General features: G+C 43.1%; 1 protein-coding gene across 1 annotated transcript in view; it reads right to left on the bottom strand.

The window, feature by feature from the left end:
• ANKRD55 (ankyrin repeat domain 55) overlaps positions 1 to 16,954 on the bottom strand; it is a 142,152-nt gene extending 125,198 nt beyond the window's left edge. The window contains exons 1-4 of the mRNA XM_029619627.1: positions 16,945 to 16,954; positions 14,534 to 14,656; positions 3,869 to 3,999; positions 2,442 to 2,551 (exon numbers count right to left, since the gene is read on the bottom strand). Coding sequence (XP_029475487.1) covers positions 2,442 to 2,551; positions 3,869 to 3,999; positions 14,534 to 14,656; positions 16,945 to 16,954 — 374 coding nt within the window. The remainder of the gene's footprint in view (positions 1 to 2,441; positions 2,552 to 3,868; positions 4,000 to 14,533; positions 14,657 to 16,944) is intronic.
• Positions 16,955 to 18,028: the final 1,074 nt, after the last annotated feature.

Genomic DNA, 18,028 nt, shown 5'->3' with positions numbered 1-18,028 from the left:
TTCCACCTGCAACTCCTGGGCCATCTCTAACCTGGTCTTCATCTCCAAATTCACATTCCTTTACTACACTAAAAGTCTCTTCTCCAGAGTCCAGCACCCACCTCCTGACTAACAGCACTGAGAAAGCATGGGCAGGGAAAGTTGACATGGTACTTGAATTATTTCCTATCGTGGAAACTGAAGCCTAGAAAAATAATGCTCAGGCAATGATTACATTTTTTGTGGGGTGGTGGTGAGGGTGGTGATGAGGGAAATGGAGAAAATGAACCAAGCATGGACATGGTGCAATGCACTCTGAATGGCATCATGGGCCCTAAATTCTGTAGCACCCGAAAAAGTGCAATGCAAGTAAAGTACGTACTGCATGGTACATTCTGTAATGTGTACGCCACTGCAATTTAGCGTAACCATGCCCCTTGCATACATTTCTTCTGTGAATATGGAGCTCATTTTTGCACAGTAGTGCACGTTAATTATTGCAATTAACACACGTTATGGGCCTTACTTTACCCCAGCTTAATAAATAGACATACATATTGGCATCATTTGTTGGCAACTAAATGGGTAAATAATAGGGATATCTTTTGCTAAAATGAAATAGGACATTTTTACAAAATCTTCTATTTTCATTTCATTTTTAAAAGAAAATATAAGAAAAATGAACAAAATTTCATTGTTTTAAAAAAACATTGTCTGGTCCTCTGCAATCCCCCCCCCCCCCCTTTAAAAACTTCCTGGTCCCTTTTCCTGATGTCCCTAGCTTCCTCCGGTCCTTAAAATCCATTCCAGTTTTCATGAGGCAAGAACAAACTGGTTACTCCTGCCTCACTGCTGCTGCTGCTATTTCAAATGGTGCTGACAGCCCAAGGCTGGTGCCTTTATTACTTTCTTCCATCCAAAATGGCACTGTCCAGACTCAGGAAGAAAGTAATAAAGGCAAGCGGCCTTGGTCTGCCAGCGTCATTTGATATTACAATGAAGGTCCCATCCCCTGTCCCTGTTTGATGTATTTTCTACCTCAGTTCAGATGTAAACCGGTATGACGTAACCACTAATACCGGTATAAAAAGAATTTAGATAAATAAATAAATAAATAAATAAGGTGGGGTAGGAATGACTGAGGAGCGTTCCTGCCCTGTGAAGCTTTAAACACATTTTCAAGACTTCATGTGGTAAGAAGGTCTGGGGAGGCTGGGGATATTGGGGAAGAGCCTGGGAGGTGGTGTTTTTTCTTTTTTCTTTTTGCGTGGGGGGCGAAACAGGGTAAGTTTTGGTTTCATTTTGTTTTTCATTTCTTTAGTTTTTAAAATTTCAAATAAACAAAATAAAACAATCAAAAAAACTGAAAAACATTAAGGGGTAGATTTTAAAAGGTATGCGCGCGGCGTACATTTGTGCGCGCTACCCAGCGTGCACAAATGTACGCCCAATTTTATAACATGCGTGCGCAGCCGCGCGCATGTTATAAAATCAGGGGTCGACGCGTGCAAGGGGGTGCACACTAGTGCACCTTGCGCGCACCGAGCCCTCGGGGAGACCAGCTGGCTTTCCCCGTTCCCCCCCCCCCACCTTCCCCTCCCTTCCCCTACCTGTCCCGCCCCCCAGTCCAAAAAAAACCCAACCCCGTACCTTTACCTCACAAGTTATGCCAGAGGCAGGCGTAACTTGTGCGCGCCGGCTGACTGTCGGCGCACGATCCCCCGGCACAGCGGCCATGCAGAGGCCTCTGGACACACCCCTGCCCCACCCCCGGACCACCCTGCCCACGCCCCTCTCCTTTTTGCAAGCCCCGGGACTTACATGCCTCCCGGGGCTTTATGCACGTCGCTGGGCCTTTTGAAAATAGACCCGGCGCGCGTAGGGCTTTTAAAATCTACCCCTAAATGAAATACTAGATGAAACAAAACAAATGTCTGTATAGAAAATTGGCACTTACTAATAAGCACAAGTGCACATCATATATCATGCAAATGGGGATAGTGTAGCAGTTCATTAATGGGGAACTTTAGTTAATTGGGTGCCAGGTAACTGTGGGTGTTCTGTAGGCCTAGAGTGACAGCTCTCTTGCCCTACAACTCAGTATAAGACTACTCTTATAATGACTCTAAGAACTCACTAGAACCATAAATGTGCTTGAATGCCACTATCCACCTCCTTGTAAGTCTACAACAATTATTTAGGTAGCTCTTGGAGAAATTGAAAATTGAGTTTGCTGAAACAAAACATGAGATATTTCTTGTTGGGGACATGAAACATCAAAGATCAAATATGAAAGTTCAAATACGTTTCCCAAATACTGAATGTATCCTCTGATAGTTTATGGCTACAAGCCCCAATGCCAATATCTGCTTGAACATATATTTTCAGTCAGACACCAACTGATCAACATTATTGTGAATGGCTCTAAAATATTGTTTACATTCGGAAGCTTTGGGACGTACCTCACATCTGACTCAGCAGTGGCAGCATGCAAAGGCAATCTCCCATTTTTGTCTGGTATATTCTGCTTTGCGCCATTTCTGAGTAGACTTACACAGCCTTCAAGCCATCCCTAAAGACAAAATAAACATTAAAACATAAAGAAAAAAGCACTGATTTCTCCAACAGTCATTCTATATTCCTAATCCCTTTCTTATTTACTGTTGTCAGTCTTTAAGGTCCATTCTGCTACACTGCAATAGCACAACTGTAGCCTGAGGCCCAAACTAAATGCAAAAAAGAGTATTTATTCTTCTGATGCCAGTGTTTGCTCCTGTATGGAAGTACCGTATATGAAGTATAGCCATTTTACTGGTCTTTTAATTACAGAAAAAGGAAATTATTGACCATCAGCTGCTGCAGTTTTATATGTAACAAATCCTAAGGATGTCAGACTTTCCACTCTGTATTGCAAGACAACCACAGATATCTGAAAAAGGGAATGAGCAGGATTGTCATTAAACTTTTCCACTGCTGTAGAGGACATACATCACAAGGAACTTATCTATACATAATAAGGGAGGGGCTTTCTGATAAAGGACTGAAATATGTATAAAACAGTGTGCACATCTAAACTTTGTTGTACAGTGTTCACTTTATTTCTCTTGTTATGAATGTCCAAAACACTGATTTGTAGAAGAATCAATCATTAGTGATGGTCATTCTAAAGTGAAAACATATACAGTATATATACCATAATATGCTGTTATGATATCAATACGTAGGACTCCTAAAATATTTGATATATCCAATTCCCTTTAATGCTCTTAACAATTTGTTTTAATATATGTTACAGCTGATTTATGATCTTATTGATGTGAAGAGAATTACATGGAAATCAAGTAAAAAAATTACATACGACGTTAGAGAACATCAAACATAGAGTCAAAAGAAAGGATACAAGAGATTAACAATACCATGTTGTATCAATGAGTTCAAGCAAATATTTAGCTGCCACAGCAACACTGAGTTTCATATGAAAGCAGTTGCTGCAATCCCAGGTAAATGAAAATGGATCAAATGGGAAAACTCGTTGCAAAAAAAATAATGATGGAAAAAGAACCAAGATACTGCTTATACTGAAATGTCCTAATGATAAGGGCTTCTCTCATGCCTTGTATGCTTTGATTTCCAAATGCAAGCGGCAGGTTTTCAGTGTTTGATATGAGGCTTTTTTTAATGGTACTTGCTATACATCGCATTTCCTGTTCTGGTGGTTCAAACCTAGGAAAATACAGCTCAGATAATAATTATATTTTAGCAAGACAATACTTAGCTTTTTTTTCTGCAAAAACAAATAAATCTCTCCTGCTATTTCTCTCTCTCTTTTTATTCTTTCCACTGTTGATTTTTTTTTTTCTCATTCGGGAACTGATAGAAATCTTTATACCAGATATGTTGCCAGAGATAAGCTGGTTCGTCCACAGGCATCTTGGGTATTAATATTAGCTCCCATCTTCAGTAATAACTTCACGGTATCAACTTGACGCCCAGAAACAGCATGCATCAAAGGTGTACTGCCTTGAAATAAATATTGAAATATAGTTTCAAAAGATTTGATTTGCCCACTTTTAAGCAAGAGTTTTGTACAATCAGTGAGCTCTCTGATAAATCTGCAAAGTCTGAAATCTAATGAAGCATTCATTTTATATAGGTGCATAATATTTACATTCTACATTTAAAGTCCGATTCACTAAAGGTTGCTAACAGTTGGCGTGAACTCTAAATCAGTTCAGCATACATGATAAATAGCATTGTATTCATTACTGTCTTAGGAATGCACGTTCAAGCACCACTTACACTTTTGCCTATGAATGATAAACCATACCATCCAGGCACATGTTAATGAGCAAAAAGGGGATACAAATGAATAATGAGAATGCCAACGTTATCACCTTAGTTACTAAACCACTCGCTAATTTACAACTGTGCACTAATGCAAAAATGTATCATCCACTCCATTGCAGACATCAAGCACTGACTGCACTTGGTATAAAAGCCACCAACTGGCCAGAAACAGTTTGTAGGAGAAAATGTGTTTTGGCTACTGCAGCAGATAATACTGCAGTAAGCAAGGAGAAGAGATGGAGAGAGGGAGAGGAGCTTGAGGAAGAGGAAGGAGAAAGTGAAAGAGGAGAGGAGAGGAGGAGATAAACAGAAGGGAAAGAGAGGAAGGAGGAGAGGGAGAAACAGCATAGAAAAAGAAGAAGGCAGTAATATCCCAAGATTTTCAGGTCCACCTCTCTCCTTCTTTAATTTCAGTACTAGCTGCACACCTTTCATTGGTCTTTTTCTAACTTAGCAGGTCATTGTGGGGTGAAAGGAGGAGTCAAGGATAGCTAGGAGGATGGAGGAAGTAGGTAGTGTGTGGCTTGGGACATGCAATACAGTAGAGGGTGGGGGACAGCAGCATGTGGTAGGGTCCTGAACTTGTGAGGAGAATGGAAAGAGAGATAAAAAGTGGAAGGGAGGGGAGATAATGCTATCCATGGAGAAACTGAGAGAGTTAAGAGTTGTGTGCACAAAGGGTCCATCCTCTTTTTTTCTCTGTGTCCCTAAGTGGCAGCTAAAAGATTTGTCCCACCCAGGGGGTTACATATAGATAGTCATAGTTTAATGGGACAAAGCCAACATGGATTTAGCCAGGGGAAGTCTTGCCTTACCAATCTGCTACATTTTTCTCCTGTTCTGGATCCAAGGAGGGAGCGCTGGGTGGGGGGGGGGGGGGGCGCTCCCCATTGCAGAACAAGTGGGGTGTGCCCTTGTGGTGAGACGGAACCTCATCTGGGAAAGACTGGAACTGAAGATGAGAAGACAAGACGTGGCGAGCAAGGTCCCTCAGGCGCCCTACACAGCCCGTAGGCTGGTTGCGGACCACACTGTCTTCCATGCGCCCTACACAGCCGGATGGCTGCTCGCTGACCACAAGAGGAGCGGGCAAGCTCGGGACACAACACAGGCCAGGAACGAGGTGTACCCCTTGGATCCTCTGGAGTCGGAACAGGAACAGTATCTGAATTAAAACATGGAATCCGGAACTCAGGCTTTAAAATCAAGGAACCCCTGGAGGCACGGGTTGCTCAGGACCTGGAACATCAGGGTCAGGACATCAGGACTCAGACATTAGGAGATGATCAGGAACGAAGATGCCGGGCAGGAGCAGGATGCAGAGAAGTCCAAAGGAGGAGAAGCTCCCAGGAGGACTAGCTCCTTGCTAAGGCGAGGAGTGAATGAAGTCTGAGCCCTTTTGTAGGGCTCTGCAGGAAACGCCTGAGGAGGAGTCCGAGGAGGGCCAAACCTGCACTGGCCCTTTAAGTAAGGAAGAGAGGCGCGGCCTCACGCCTTAGGAGGGACAGGAACGGGAAGCAGGACCCTGGACAGTAGCATCCCTGCCGCAATGTGGAGGAGCAGGAGCTGGGCCTCCGGGCAGGCCTCGATGTCGTCGGCGGCATCCAGCCGCAGAGGAGGGAGCAGGAAGCAGCTCCCAGCCGCAAGGGTGACTGGGGACTGCGGCCTCTGGACCATGAGGAAGACGTCAGTGGCCCCTGCCGCGGAGCTGGGAGCGGCGTCGCGGCCTCCGGGTCACGGAACGAAGGAGGAACGGCGGCGGCGGCTCCTGCCGCTCAGGAAAGTCCAAGGACTGCAGCGGCCTCTGGGCTGTGAGGTAAGCACCTGCTCGTGGCTGGGCCCGCGGGCAGGAGCACAACAGCTCCCCTATGAGGAAAGGCTGAAGAGGTTAGGGTTGCTCAGCTTCGAGAAGAGACGGCTGAGAGGGGATATGATAGAGGTCTATAAAATCAAGAGAAGACTTTATGGATCCACAGTGTTTATCCCACACCCCTTTTTAGTTTATCAAAAGTTTATCTTGACTTTATGGATCCACAGTGTTTATCCCACGCCCCTTTGAAGGACTTCAAAGGGGCATGGGATAAACACTTTATGGATCCACTGTGGATCCATAAAGTCAAGAGGCCGCCAATGAAGAGTGGGTGACTCGCCAGAATGATGGCTACTGCCTGGAGACAATACCCTTATTAAATAAACATACACAGGCTTACTGTGACTCCAACATCGCTCTAAGCTTCAACAGCAAGAGGAAATGTGGTAAAAAGGATTCACACTCACAAAGAGGGGAGTAGCTGGCTTGTTACGGCGGTTACTACCCCAAATCAAATAAGCCTGATACTTCACTTTCAATGCATATACAGCATAGCTCTCTGCTTCAACGGCAGGGGAGAAGAAAAGAGAGTTCGCACTCACAAAGCGGGGAGTAGCTGGCTTGTTACGGCGGTTACTACCCCAAACCAAATGTGCCTGATACTTCACTTTCGATGCATATCCAGCATGGCTCTCTGCTTCAACAGCATGGGAGAAGAAAAACAACCAATAAGGGCTGTATAACATAGTCTGGGTAAAACAAATAAGCATGGGTGTAGCTTGCTTATTGTGGCGGCTACTACCCCTAACTAATCAAGCTAGATATTTCACTTGGATGCAGCTCCATCACTGCTCTCTACATTAAAGGTGGGGGTGGAAGGGAAATAGAACCAAGAGCTAAGAGAAACAGATAAGTATGAGAGAAAAAATGTGTGAAGCTTGCTGGGCAGACTGGATGGGCCATTTGGTCTTCTTCTGCCGTCATTTCTATGTTTCTATGTTTCTATGACTAGAACGGGTAAATGTGAATCGGTTATTTACTCTTTCAGATAATACAAGGATTAGGGGACATTCCATGAAGTTAGCAAGTAGCACATTTAAAACAAATCGGAGAAAATTCTTTTTCACTCAATGCTCAGTTAAGATTTGGAATTTATTGTAGTAAAGTTAGTTAGCATAGCTGGGTTTGGACAAGTTTCTGAAGAAGTACATAAACTGCTGTTAATCAAGTTGACTTAGGGAATAGCCACTTCTTATTACCAGCATTAGTAGCATGTACTTTATTTACTGTTTGGGTACTTGCTAGGTGCTTTTATCCTGGATTGACCATTGTTGGAAACAGAATGCTGGGCTTGATGGACCCTCGGTCCTACCCAGCATGGCAACTTATTTTGTGCTTAAAGGTGAGCCAGTTAATATAGTATATCTGAATTTTCAGAAAGCGTTTGACAAATTACCTCAGGAGAGACTCTTCAGGAAATTAAAAAGCCATGGGATAGAAGAACATATTCTATTATGCATTGTGAACTGGTTTGCTTTATATAAATGCACTGAGACTGCTTATTTGAATTGCTGTAGACTTGTCACTTTCTTGATATATAAGTTGTCTCATTCTTAAAGTAAGTGTCATCTTTTATTAATTTTTAATTTGGAAATTAATTTTGTACTAATTATGTTCTTTTTGTTTCTAGTTCAGCCCTGATCTAATGCAGCTTTAATAGAGAAACAATGGCCTTGTCAGCTTAGTATCACCTTTGCTTATAAGTATTCCTCGTCTGTATTCATGGCGGTGTACTTCTGTGATTCTGCAGTGGCTGTACATTAAGATGGTAATTTTTAAACAGGTGTGGGGGTGCAGGTGCGTATTCATTGGCTGATGCCCAGGGAGAGGATCATTTTATAACATATGCAAATACAAGCACGTATGTTATAAAAATAGCCTGACCACGTGCTCGTGTGCGTGCAATTTTAAGTAAATGCACACTTATGTATGCAAATGCTACTTCTATCACATAAGTGGGGGGATTTTAATAGACATGCGTGCCAACGCTATTCCCAGTTTTCCCAGTTCATTCCCAGTTCTCCCAAGTAAGGGATAGAACCTTCAAACCCCCCTCTAGTTTAATAGCCTCCTTTCTCTCCTGTTAGCCCCTCCCTTTAAAAACCCACTGATCTGCCTATATCTTTTTGTTTTACTACTTACACATCATCCATAGCAGAAGTATAATTACGCAGCAGGGGATCCCTGTGCACGTCTGTGAACTTACGTATTTACACGCAAATTTCAAGGTGAAATCCAGGAATGTCCATGCCCTGTGCTGACCACGCCCATGCCCTGTCCCCCTTTTCAGAATTTTTCATTTGTGTGCGTAGCAGCAAGTACGCACGTAGACGGGTGGCTTTTAAAATCTGCTCACCGCACAGCGGCCCGACTTGTACGCATATCTCCTGGTTTGGGTGCCCACCCAGCTTTTAAAATTCACCTATAAGTGTTTTGGATTTCACAGTTTCACAAATGTTTGCACAATTATTTTGAAAAAAAAACTTTTTTTGAGGATGTTTTTGATCAGTGACTGAAAGTAAGGCATTTACATGCAATTTTTGCATTATGCCTGGTTCTGAGGTCCTTTCCTCCTTTTAAAAGTTAAAATGGATTTATTTTATAAAATTTTCTTGATGATCTTATATATTCATTAGTGAGCTCATACCCACACCAGAAATATTTTTTGATGGTGTTAAATTTGAGCGACTAAATAAAATCACTGTGAAAATGGAGGATGTAATAAATCAGACTGACAGGCTAAAGAATAACAAATCACTGGGACAGATTGGTAGTCACCTTCCCCCACTGCCCCCCCAGAGATCTCAAGGAACTTAACCATAAAATTGCAGACCTCTTTCTGGTGATCTGCAGCCTATCATTTAAAACAGTCATAGTACCTGAAGACTGGAGGGTGGTCAATGTGACGCCAAATTTTTAAAGGTCTCCAGGGTGATTTGGAAAACTATAGCCTGGTAGAGATTCCTTTTCAAACAGGCATTTCTCAGATTTAGCGTAGAGGCGATTCTCTCTAAGACGCTGTAAAACTTGAGCCTCGTCCTAGCGGTGAGCGTCCAAGGTTTTGAAGTAAATTAAAATGTCGTCAAGATATACAACAACGCAGTGGTAGAGGAGGTCACAGAAGATTTCATTCATGAAATTTTGGAAGACAGCAGGTGCATTGCTGAGACCAAATGGCATTACCCGGAATGCGAGTGTTAAATGTTGTCTTCCATGCATCCTCCTTCTTAATCCGAACTAGGTTGTAGGCCCCCCGGAGGTCCAATTTAGAAAACATCTTAGCTCCTTGGAGTCGGTCAAAGAGTTCCAATATCAGCGGGAGTGGGTAGCGGTCCTTCACTGTGATGGCGTTCAAGCCTCTGTAATCGATGCACGGCTGAAGACTTCCATCCTTTTTGCTTACAATAAAGAAGCCTACCCCAGCTGGAGACTTGGAGGGCCGGATGAAGCCTTTCTGCAGGTTTTCTCGGATATATTCCAACATGGCGTGAGTCTCCGGCAAGGACAATGGATAAACCCTACCCCAGGGTGGTACAGAATCAGGCAGAAGGTTGATGGGCAGTCGAACTCCCGGTGAAGAGGCAGAATGTCCGCAGCCTTCAAGGAGAAGACATCAGTGAATTAGGCATAGTGAGGAGGTACTCCTTTAGGAAGTGCAAACGTGGAACAGCAACTGGATTTCGTGGCTTTGATGGTACAGGTGTATGGACAGGATGTGCCCCACTGGAATAGTTTCAATGAGGTCCAGTCAAATTGCAGGTTATGCTGTTGCAGCCAGGGCATTCCGAGAACCATGGGATGAATGGCCCTTTGGATCACATAAAATAAAATATGCTCGTGGTGGTCAGGCTCAACATGGCAAAACAAGGGGACGGTCATGCATGTAATCCTCCCCAAGAGGGGAGCCCCATGGATGGAGGAGAGCATTATTGGAACGGGACAGGGATGAGTGGAAATCTGCAACTGGTCAAGTAATTCTTGCAGGAGGAAATCCCGACCCCTTACGGAGAGGGTCACCAGTAGGGTTAGTGGGGGGAGCTGGTGCGGACAGGCCTAGGGTCACTCCCCTGGGGAGACCTAGGCTCGGGTGTTTCCTGGTCGGACCGGGCATTGGGCGATGAGGTGCTTCGCAGCCCCACAGTAGAGACAGAGACCGCCTCGCTGATGTCTTTGGCGCTCCTCTGGGGACAAAGGCCCGTGGCCCAATTGCATGACACCTAGATCTCTTTCCTCAGTGGTAACTCCTAAGATAGAACCTAACATTATGTAACTACAGCAAGGGATATTTTTCCCTATGTGCATCACTTTGCACTTATCCATGTTAAATTTCATCTGCCATTTGGAAGCCGAATCTTCCAGTTTTGCAAGGTCCTCCTGCAATTTATCACAATCTGCTTGTGATAAAATTATGCAGAGTAAGTACTCTGCATAATTTTGTGTCATCTGAAAATTTGATCACCTCACTCATTATACCCCTTTCCAGATCACTTATAAATATATTAAAAAGCACCGATCCAAGTACAGATCCCTGAGTCACTCCACTGTTTACCTTTTTCCACTGTGAAAACAGACTATTTAATCCTACTCTGTTTCCTGTCTTTTAACCAGCTTGCAATCCACAAAAGGACATTGCTGTTGCAACTGTCGCTGCCCGATGTCTCCACTACGCCCTCCTCACCTCCTTGGCGACTCCCTCTTGCTCAAGTGGAAGGTTGGCTGCCGCGGCATCATTCTGCTGTTTTCCTCTGGCGTCTCCAGATTGGCTCGACGCTGCAATCCGCCATGTTTCACAAGGGCCTGAGGGTGCACGCGTGGCGCGGCCCCGACTGATGTACCAGCAATGGCGTGAACCTCAGGGGCGTCCCCTTGAGATGACATCAGCAGTACCGGATATATAAGCTCTTAGAAATCGCTAATGAATCAAGTTAGCAAAGGGAATGGATTCGTTCTAAGCTACTCTGCCTCCTCGGACTTACCAGGGGTACCTCCTCGGGGGCCTCGCTCTCTCTTTATTTTTCAGGTCACAGTCAGGAACCGGCACTCGCTCCTCGAGGGCCCATGTTCCCAGACTGGTTGCTGAATACTTATTCTGCCTGGAAGTCTTCGCTGCCTTATACACCAGTAAGTTACCATCTCTGTCTCAGAGCTTTCCCTGGAACCAGGTACTCGCTCCTCGAGGGCCTAACTCATTCCAACACCTGGACTACTTCTAGAGACTGTGTGAGTGTTACCATCAAGGTTCTGTCCTGAACTCTGCATACTCTACCTACTCACTATATTCAGTTTTTCTACAACTCAGTTATCCAGGATCGCTGTTCCAGTACCTGATGGACTACAGCCCTGCTGGGCACATCCAGCTCACTACTGCCACCTCTGGTGGTTCAATATACTGTTTAATAAAAGAACTAGTATGTGTCTGTCTCCATACTCTGGGCCTGACCGGTGGTCCTTCTCGGGATCTTCCCCCGGGAGCGTGGTCATCTGCCCCCGGCCCAAAGATCCACCCACAACTACCTCAAACACCAACAATTGCCTCCTATTCCATGACTTTTTAGTTTTCGGAGAAGCGTCTCATGGTGGAATTTGTCGAAAGCCTTCTGAAAATCCAAATATACCACATCTACCAGTTCACCTTTATCCTCATGTTTATTCACCCCTTCAAAAAAATGTAGGAGATTTGTGAGGCAAGACTTCCCTTGGGGAAATCCATGCTGGCTGTGTCCCATTAAACCATGTATTTTTTATTTATTTGTTTGTTTATTTATTTTTAACTTTTTTTATACCGACATTCCTGTATAAAATACATATCACACCGGTTTACAATGAAACTGCAAATTTGCTCGGGGGGCGATACAAGGAACAGGGGATACAAGTAACTGTGACAATGGAATTATAAAATCTTCACGAAAAACATCAGAACTGAAGAACAAATCCTTAACTATAGCATGAAGTAAAATACATTTGCAAAGCAATATGACAAGGCCCAACCTTAATTACAAACTTAAATGACAAAGGCCCAACCATGTCTATCTAATTGTTTTGTGATTTTATTCTTTATAACAGTTTCCATAATTTTTCCTGGCACTGAAGTAGGCTCACCCCTCAAGCCCTTTTTAAATATTAGGGTTACATTGGCCATCTTCCAATCTTCAGGTGCAGCAGATGATTTTAATGATAGGTTACAAATTAATTGTAATAGGTATGAAATTTCATTTTTTAGTTCTTTCAAAACCCTGGGGTGTATACCATCCGGTCCAGGGGATTTACTACTCTTCAGTTTGTCAATCTGGCCTACCATATCTTCCAGGTTCACTGTGTTTTGGTTTAGTTCATCTGAAATATCATCCTTGAAAACTGCCTCTGGAATGGGTATCTCCCCAACATCCTCTTCAATAAACACCGAAGTAAAGAAATCATTGAATCTTTCTGCAATGGCCTTATCTTCCCTAAGTGCCCCTTTAACCCTTCAATCATCTAATGGTCCAACTGACTCCCTCACGGGTTTCTGCTTCAGATATATATATATATTTTTAAATTTTATTTTTATTGCATTTCAATTTAACACAATATAACTTATATCAGCAATAAAGGACCAAGGAACCCAATCTTAACACATAAATACATAGGAAATAAAGGGGGGGGGAGCATAAGAAAAACAAAAGGAGCGAGATATCCATGAAATAAGATAAAAAGACAAAGGTTGCCAATCTACACTGAAAATTACTTAAGTGTGCAATGTTCTCTCCACCTTTATGTGACATAACTGTTGCTAGGAAAGGGGGCCTGAACCAAATGTGGGGAGACACTGGTCCTGAGCCCCTCTCACCCTGAGGCCACGTCCCTGGTCTATAACATCAAAATTTCAAGCCGTTTTTCGATTGTAATAATTCTCTTCATTGCCTGTTCTTCTGTCCTTCATATGTTTATAGCTGCAGTTTTTCCCCAGAAAAAAAAACCAAAAAAACTTAGTGATTGCTCAAGCTTCTTCTTTCTGTTTTTGCCACAAATCTTGTTTCTCAGCACACTCCATTGAGCTTTTGAGTATCATAACACAGTGCAGTAACAATTTGATAGATTGCCCATGAATAGAACTGCTGCTCATTTATTTGATGCTCCTTGATTCATTTGAACCAGTACAAAATAAACCTTGTCAGCACAGTGTAGAGCAAATTTGCAAATGAGTTGCTGCACTCTGTGTTGCATCAGCTTGAAACATTGGCCTCATTGTATGAAAATGAGATCTTACAGTCCTTGCTTTATGGATTTCATCAAATTTCTGCTCAATTTAAGGGTCAAATGCTACTTGACCTACAGACCAAAGACAAGTGCAATTTCAAATGCACGAGTCATTTAGCAGGTGTAAAAGTGCCTGAACAAGTTTGGTAACGTATGCAGAAGTACTGCTTTTAAAATAGCAACTTGTGCGCATATTTCTGAATCCCTCACTAGAATGCTCCTAACGCTCCCCTTTTTTCCCCTGTTATCATTTACACACAATACTGCAAGTATGTACATACTCTTAAAGCTTAAAAAATAGCAGGCTACTTACTTGTGCATGTGCTAATTTTGTCCGTGGAACAAAATATACTTGCACATTTTTATAAAATGATGGAGAAAGCACGCATGTTCCTGCATTTCAAATACACGCTTGTGCTGAAACATAAGTGTCTACTTTCAAGGTAGAATTACACAATATTTTATAAAATACTAGGATAAATCTTAGTAGGCCTGCTTACACATACAAATGGTGTACTGCAGTTTTGAAAATTGACAATGAATATCCTATAGTTAACTGGCTTCAGGGTCAGACACAGTGACCTTCATATTCCATTTTCCAGCTTAATTCCTGAGTGTATAAAAAACAATTTTATTTTGTAAACTGAACAAATATCAAAAGAGGGTTATAAACAAGTAATAGGCAACCCAGAAGATTCATTTTATAGTAGCTTTTATCGCAGGAGAGGTGCCTACTCATGTTGAACTAGAGTTGTTCAACGTTAGTTCAAATGTGTTTTGAAGGTTTTGTCTGCATAGCTCTGAGGACTTTGGATCTGCCTAGAATGAATAAATTATAATAGTTCACAATGAAATATAGAGTAAGATGATTCTAGTTAAGACGTGATATTCAAAGTATGAGAGATCAGAGAACGTGCTGTCTCCAGTCTTGGTCAAAGATTAAATACTGATGCCTGTTCACTTTATGGAGGATAGATAATCAGAATAACTAATTTTTGAGAAGACAGGGCATTTACTTCTATAATATGTGAAACTGGTTTGCTGCAATTTCCATTGACTCATCTTTGATGTGTGAGAAGGTGAACATCATCATCATCATACCTTCATTGTCACAGTATTCTAATATTGAAGGGTCTTCCCGAATCACTTCCGTTAAGGTATTCACATCTCCATTTGCTGCTGCTTGATAAACTACAGTCAAATCAATTTCTTCTGCAGAATCACCTTGAGAAATAAGAGAAACACAGAATATAATTATCTAAAGAACATAAAATAGGCAACTGTGGTATAACACTACAAATTCAAGTTCAAGGCAAGTTATAACTTCAGGTATAGTTGATAGGTCCCTGGCACAGAGGGCTTATAATCAGGGAGCCTAACTTTCAAATCTGTCCATGGAGCCCCATATATGCTCATATCTGTGGAGATTTGTCTAAGATTTTAAAACCAGTGCAAATCCATCTGTGCAGGTTTTAAAATATGCATATCTCCACCCCGCAAAGTACTCACTTAATTTTATGGTGGGCATACTATGTTGCACATACTCTGGAATACCAAATACATTCATACTATTTCATATACATACACTTCCTGTTATGCAGGAGTGGGCTAATTTCAAAATGGTGGCCCCTGCAAGGAAACCAAATTTATCTGCCACCGGTGAGGCCAGGTCAGCAGAGCTAGTGGTCAGGCGCAATGCCCATTGGATGAGCCAGGCCTGGCAAGGCCTGTGATTAGAGTTTAATTGCAGAGCTTCCTACCTCAGGGAGGTAAGTGCCTAGAGCAGTGGTTTTCAACCGGTGTGTCGCCAAGCACACTCAGGTGGGTCATCCCACTTCCTGGATCCGCACTGATCCAGTTTCTCCCCCAACCCGAGTGAAATAGGTCCTCCGCCCGGGGTTAAAATGCTGATAGCCCGGGCGGAACGCGGCAGGACAGCTAGAGTCAGCGGCACCGGCATGCTCTCTTCTTCCCGCCCCTGCAGCCCGGAAGAGGAAGTGGTGAGCAGCAGGTGCATGCACAGGAAGAAGAGACTATGCTAGTGCGGACAACATTGGCCCGAAGAAGAGAAGAGAGGCGCAGCCTGAGGAATGAGCAGCGCGGCTCGGAGTAAAACAAGGAACAACGTCAACCCCCGCGGCCGATGAGACTCCTTTCTCCGCGAGGGCTGAAAGTGAAGAAGGTTGCTGCTGCCTTTAGGGTTGGAAGTGGAGGAAGCTCCTGCTGCTGCTAGTTCGGGGGGGGGGGGGGGTGAGTGAGTGAATGAGCAAGCATATGTATTTGAGATCCTGTGTGTGTGTGTGTGAGTGAGACAACATGTATGTGAATGATTGAGAGCCTGTATATGTGAAAGAGAGTATGTGTGTGATTGAGAGCCTGTGTGTGAGAGACAGCATGAATTTAAGTGTATGATTGAGAACCTTTATGTGTTAGTTTGTGATTGAAAACCTGTTTGTGTGAAAGACTATGTGTGTGTGTGTGAGAGAGATCATGTGTATGTATGATTAAGAGCCTGTGTGCATAAGTAAGAGAGAGACCATGTGTGTCTGTGTGCGATTGAGAGCTGGTTTAGGTGAGGGAGCATGTGCATATGTGATTGAGAGCCTGTGTGTAAAATAGAGAAAGAGAGCATGTGTGTAAGCATGTGAATGCTTACCCACATGCTCTCTGTGTGTGAGAGAAAAAGACAGCATGTATGTGTGTGATTGAAAGCCAGTGTGTGTAAGTGTGAAAAGATAGACAGCATGTGTGTATATGTGTAATTAAGAGTCTATATAAGTGAGAGAGAAAAAGCATGTGCACATATGAGTGATTAAGAGCCAGTGAGAGAGAGAGAGAGGAGAAAGCTGCAAGCAAACCATCCCTCCTCCTGCTAATTCAAACAATCTCAGGGCACCTGGATATCAAACCTTTCCAGGTATGCAGAGCAAAACATATTTTTTATCCTTATTATTTTTCATTATTAGGTCTTTGTGCCTGCTATTTTGAAATATTTTATTGGTATCTAGAAATTTTTGATATGAGTTTTTAATTATTGGATATTCCATTCATCTGCTGTTTTGAAATAATCTGTTCTTTTTGTTAGTATGGTTTTGCTGCTATTGATTTTATATTTCTTGGTTTGTTTTATAAGTATTGGTGATGTTTCTTTTTTTCCTTTGTTACACTGCATACAGAGACTCTGGCTTGTTGCGGTTTCCAATTCAGTTTTTGTCTGCATCCTAGTTATGTGTTTTGGTCTCTTTATTCGTAGTTAGGTGAGGGTCGGCACATGTGATTCAGGTGAGGTTTTCTGCTGGCGTGTAGTTTCTGTGTAGGGCTCCATAGCAGCCTGACTCGGTCCATTTTCCTAATAGGAGATGTATTGGTGTCTTAAGGCCTGGTGTAATATTTTCAGTGTTGCCTTTTCTTAGGTAAGGTGGTTACTGTTAAGTGCTAGAAATTGGTGCTGTTTTGGTATGGGATGTTTTCTATTTATGCAATTTCTGTGCAGACAGAATACTTATCTTTACCTTGTGTCATTCTTAACAATAAAAATAATACTGGGCCTTTATTTTATATTTTCGCCGTGAATTTTAATGAGCAGTGTGTAACACATGTGAGCATGGTCTGTCAGGTGTGTCACGATGGGAAAAAGGTTGAGAACCACTGGCTAGAGGGAAGTAGGGGGTAAAGGTACAAATGAGGCGAGGGAACCAGGGTGAATTTGCTAAATTTCATGGCCTACTTGGAGCCTCTTGCACTCAGCATGTGGTTTTGCACTGAAACCAGAGAAAAGAGTAACAGTGTAAAAGGAGTCTGCTCACACATGGACACACTTCGGAAGTCTGCAGCCCCATACACAGAGCTCTGGGAGCAGGATATCCTGGAGACTTGTGAATTCCAAAGGAAATGCTGGGTCTTCCAGGCCAGCATATCAAACCTCTGGACGCTGCTGCTCAAGTGCCTTTGTGGGTCTGGAAAAGGAAGTCACCTGGGCCCTTGCGGATGGGAAGAAGGCAGAACATTGGTTGGAAGAAAGAGCAGGTGGAGCGTTGGCTGCATGGCCTGCGATGAAGCACGGGCAGTCCATAGTGCAGGAAGGAGGGGGGCCAGCATCATCTGCATGGTCTGAATAAGGAGCAGGGGCAGAAAGAAGTAGCGGGTCAACATCACCCCATGTGGCCAGGGCTGGTGAAAGCTTTTTTGCTGCCCTGTGCGAAAAATTACTGGCTGCTACCCCCCCCCCCCCTAAATTCATTCAGTGTCTATCCCGGCCCCATCAAATAAAGTCCAGCTCTGTCCTGCAAGCTATATTTTTAAAAATTGACACCCCCCCCCCCACCCTAGAACCCATGGATAGGGAAGGATATTGGGTACCCTAGGCAAACCTTACAGCCTTGCACACACGTCATCCCACACATCCCCACTTCCTTTATGAACACACACACACTATTAAATTATTAATTTATAACAAATCTTACATGAAAAAGAACATTCAAAAGTACAGTCTGCTGAGGCAAAAACAATATTTACATGCACTACTGTGCTGCCAACCAGAAAAATCTGCAAAAAAACCCCCACTTGGAACTCCTATGGAATAAGACTTTTTGTAAT

This window comes from Rhinatrema bivittatum, chromosome 1, assembly GCF_901001135.1.
Source record: "Rhinatrema bivittatum chromosome 1, aRhiBiv1.1, whole genome shotgun sequence".
In the NCBI taxonomy this organism is placed as follows: domain Eukaryota; kingdom Metazoa; phylum Chordata; class Amphibia; order Gymnophiona; family Rhinatrematidae; genus Rhinatrema; species Rhinatrema bivittatum.
Note: the sequence above shows the minus strand (reverse complement) of the source record. Positions and strands in the feature narration are given on the sequence as shown.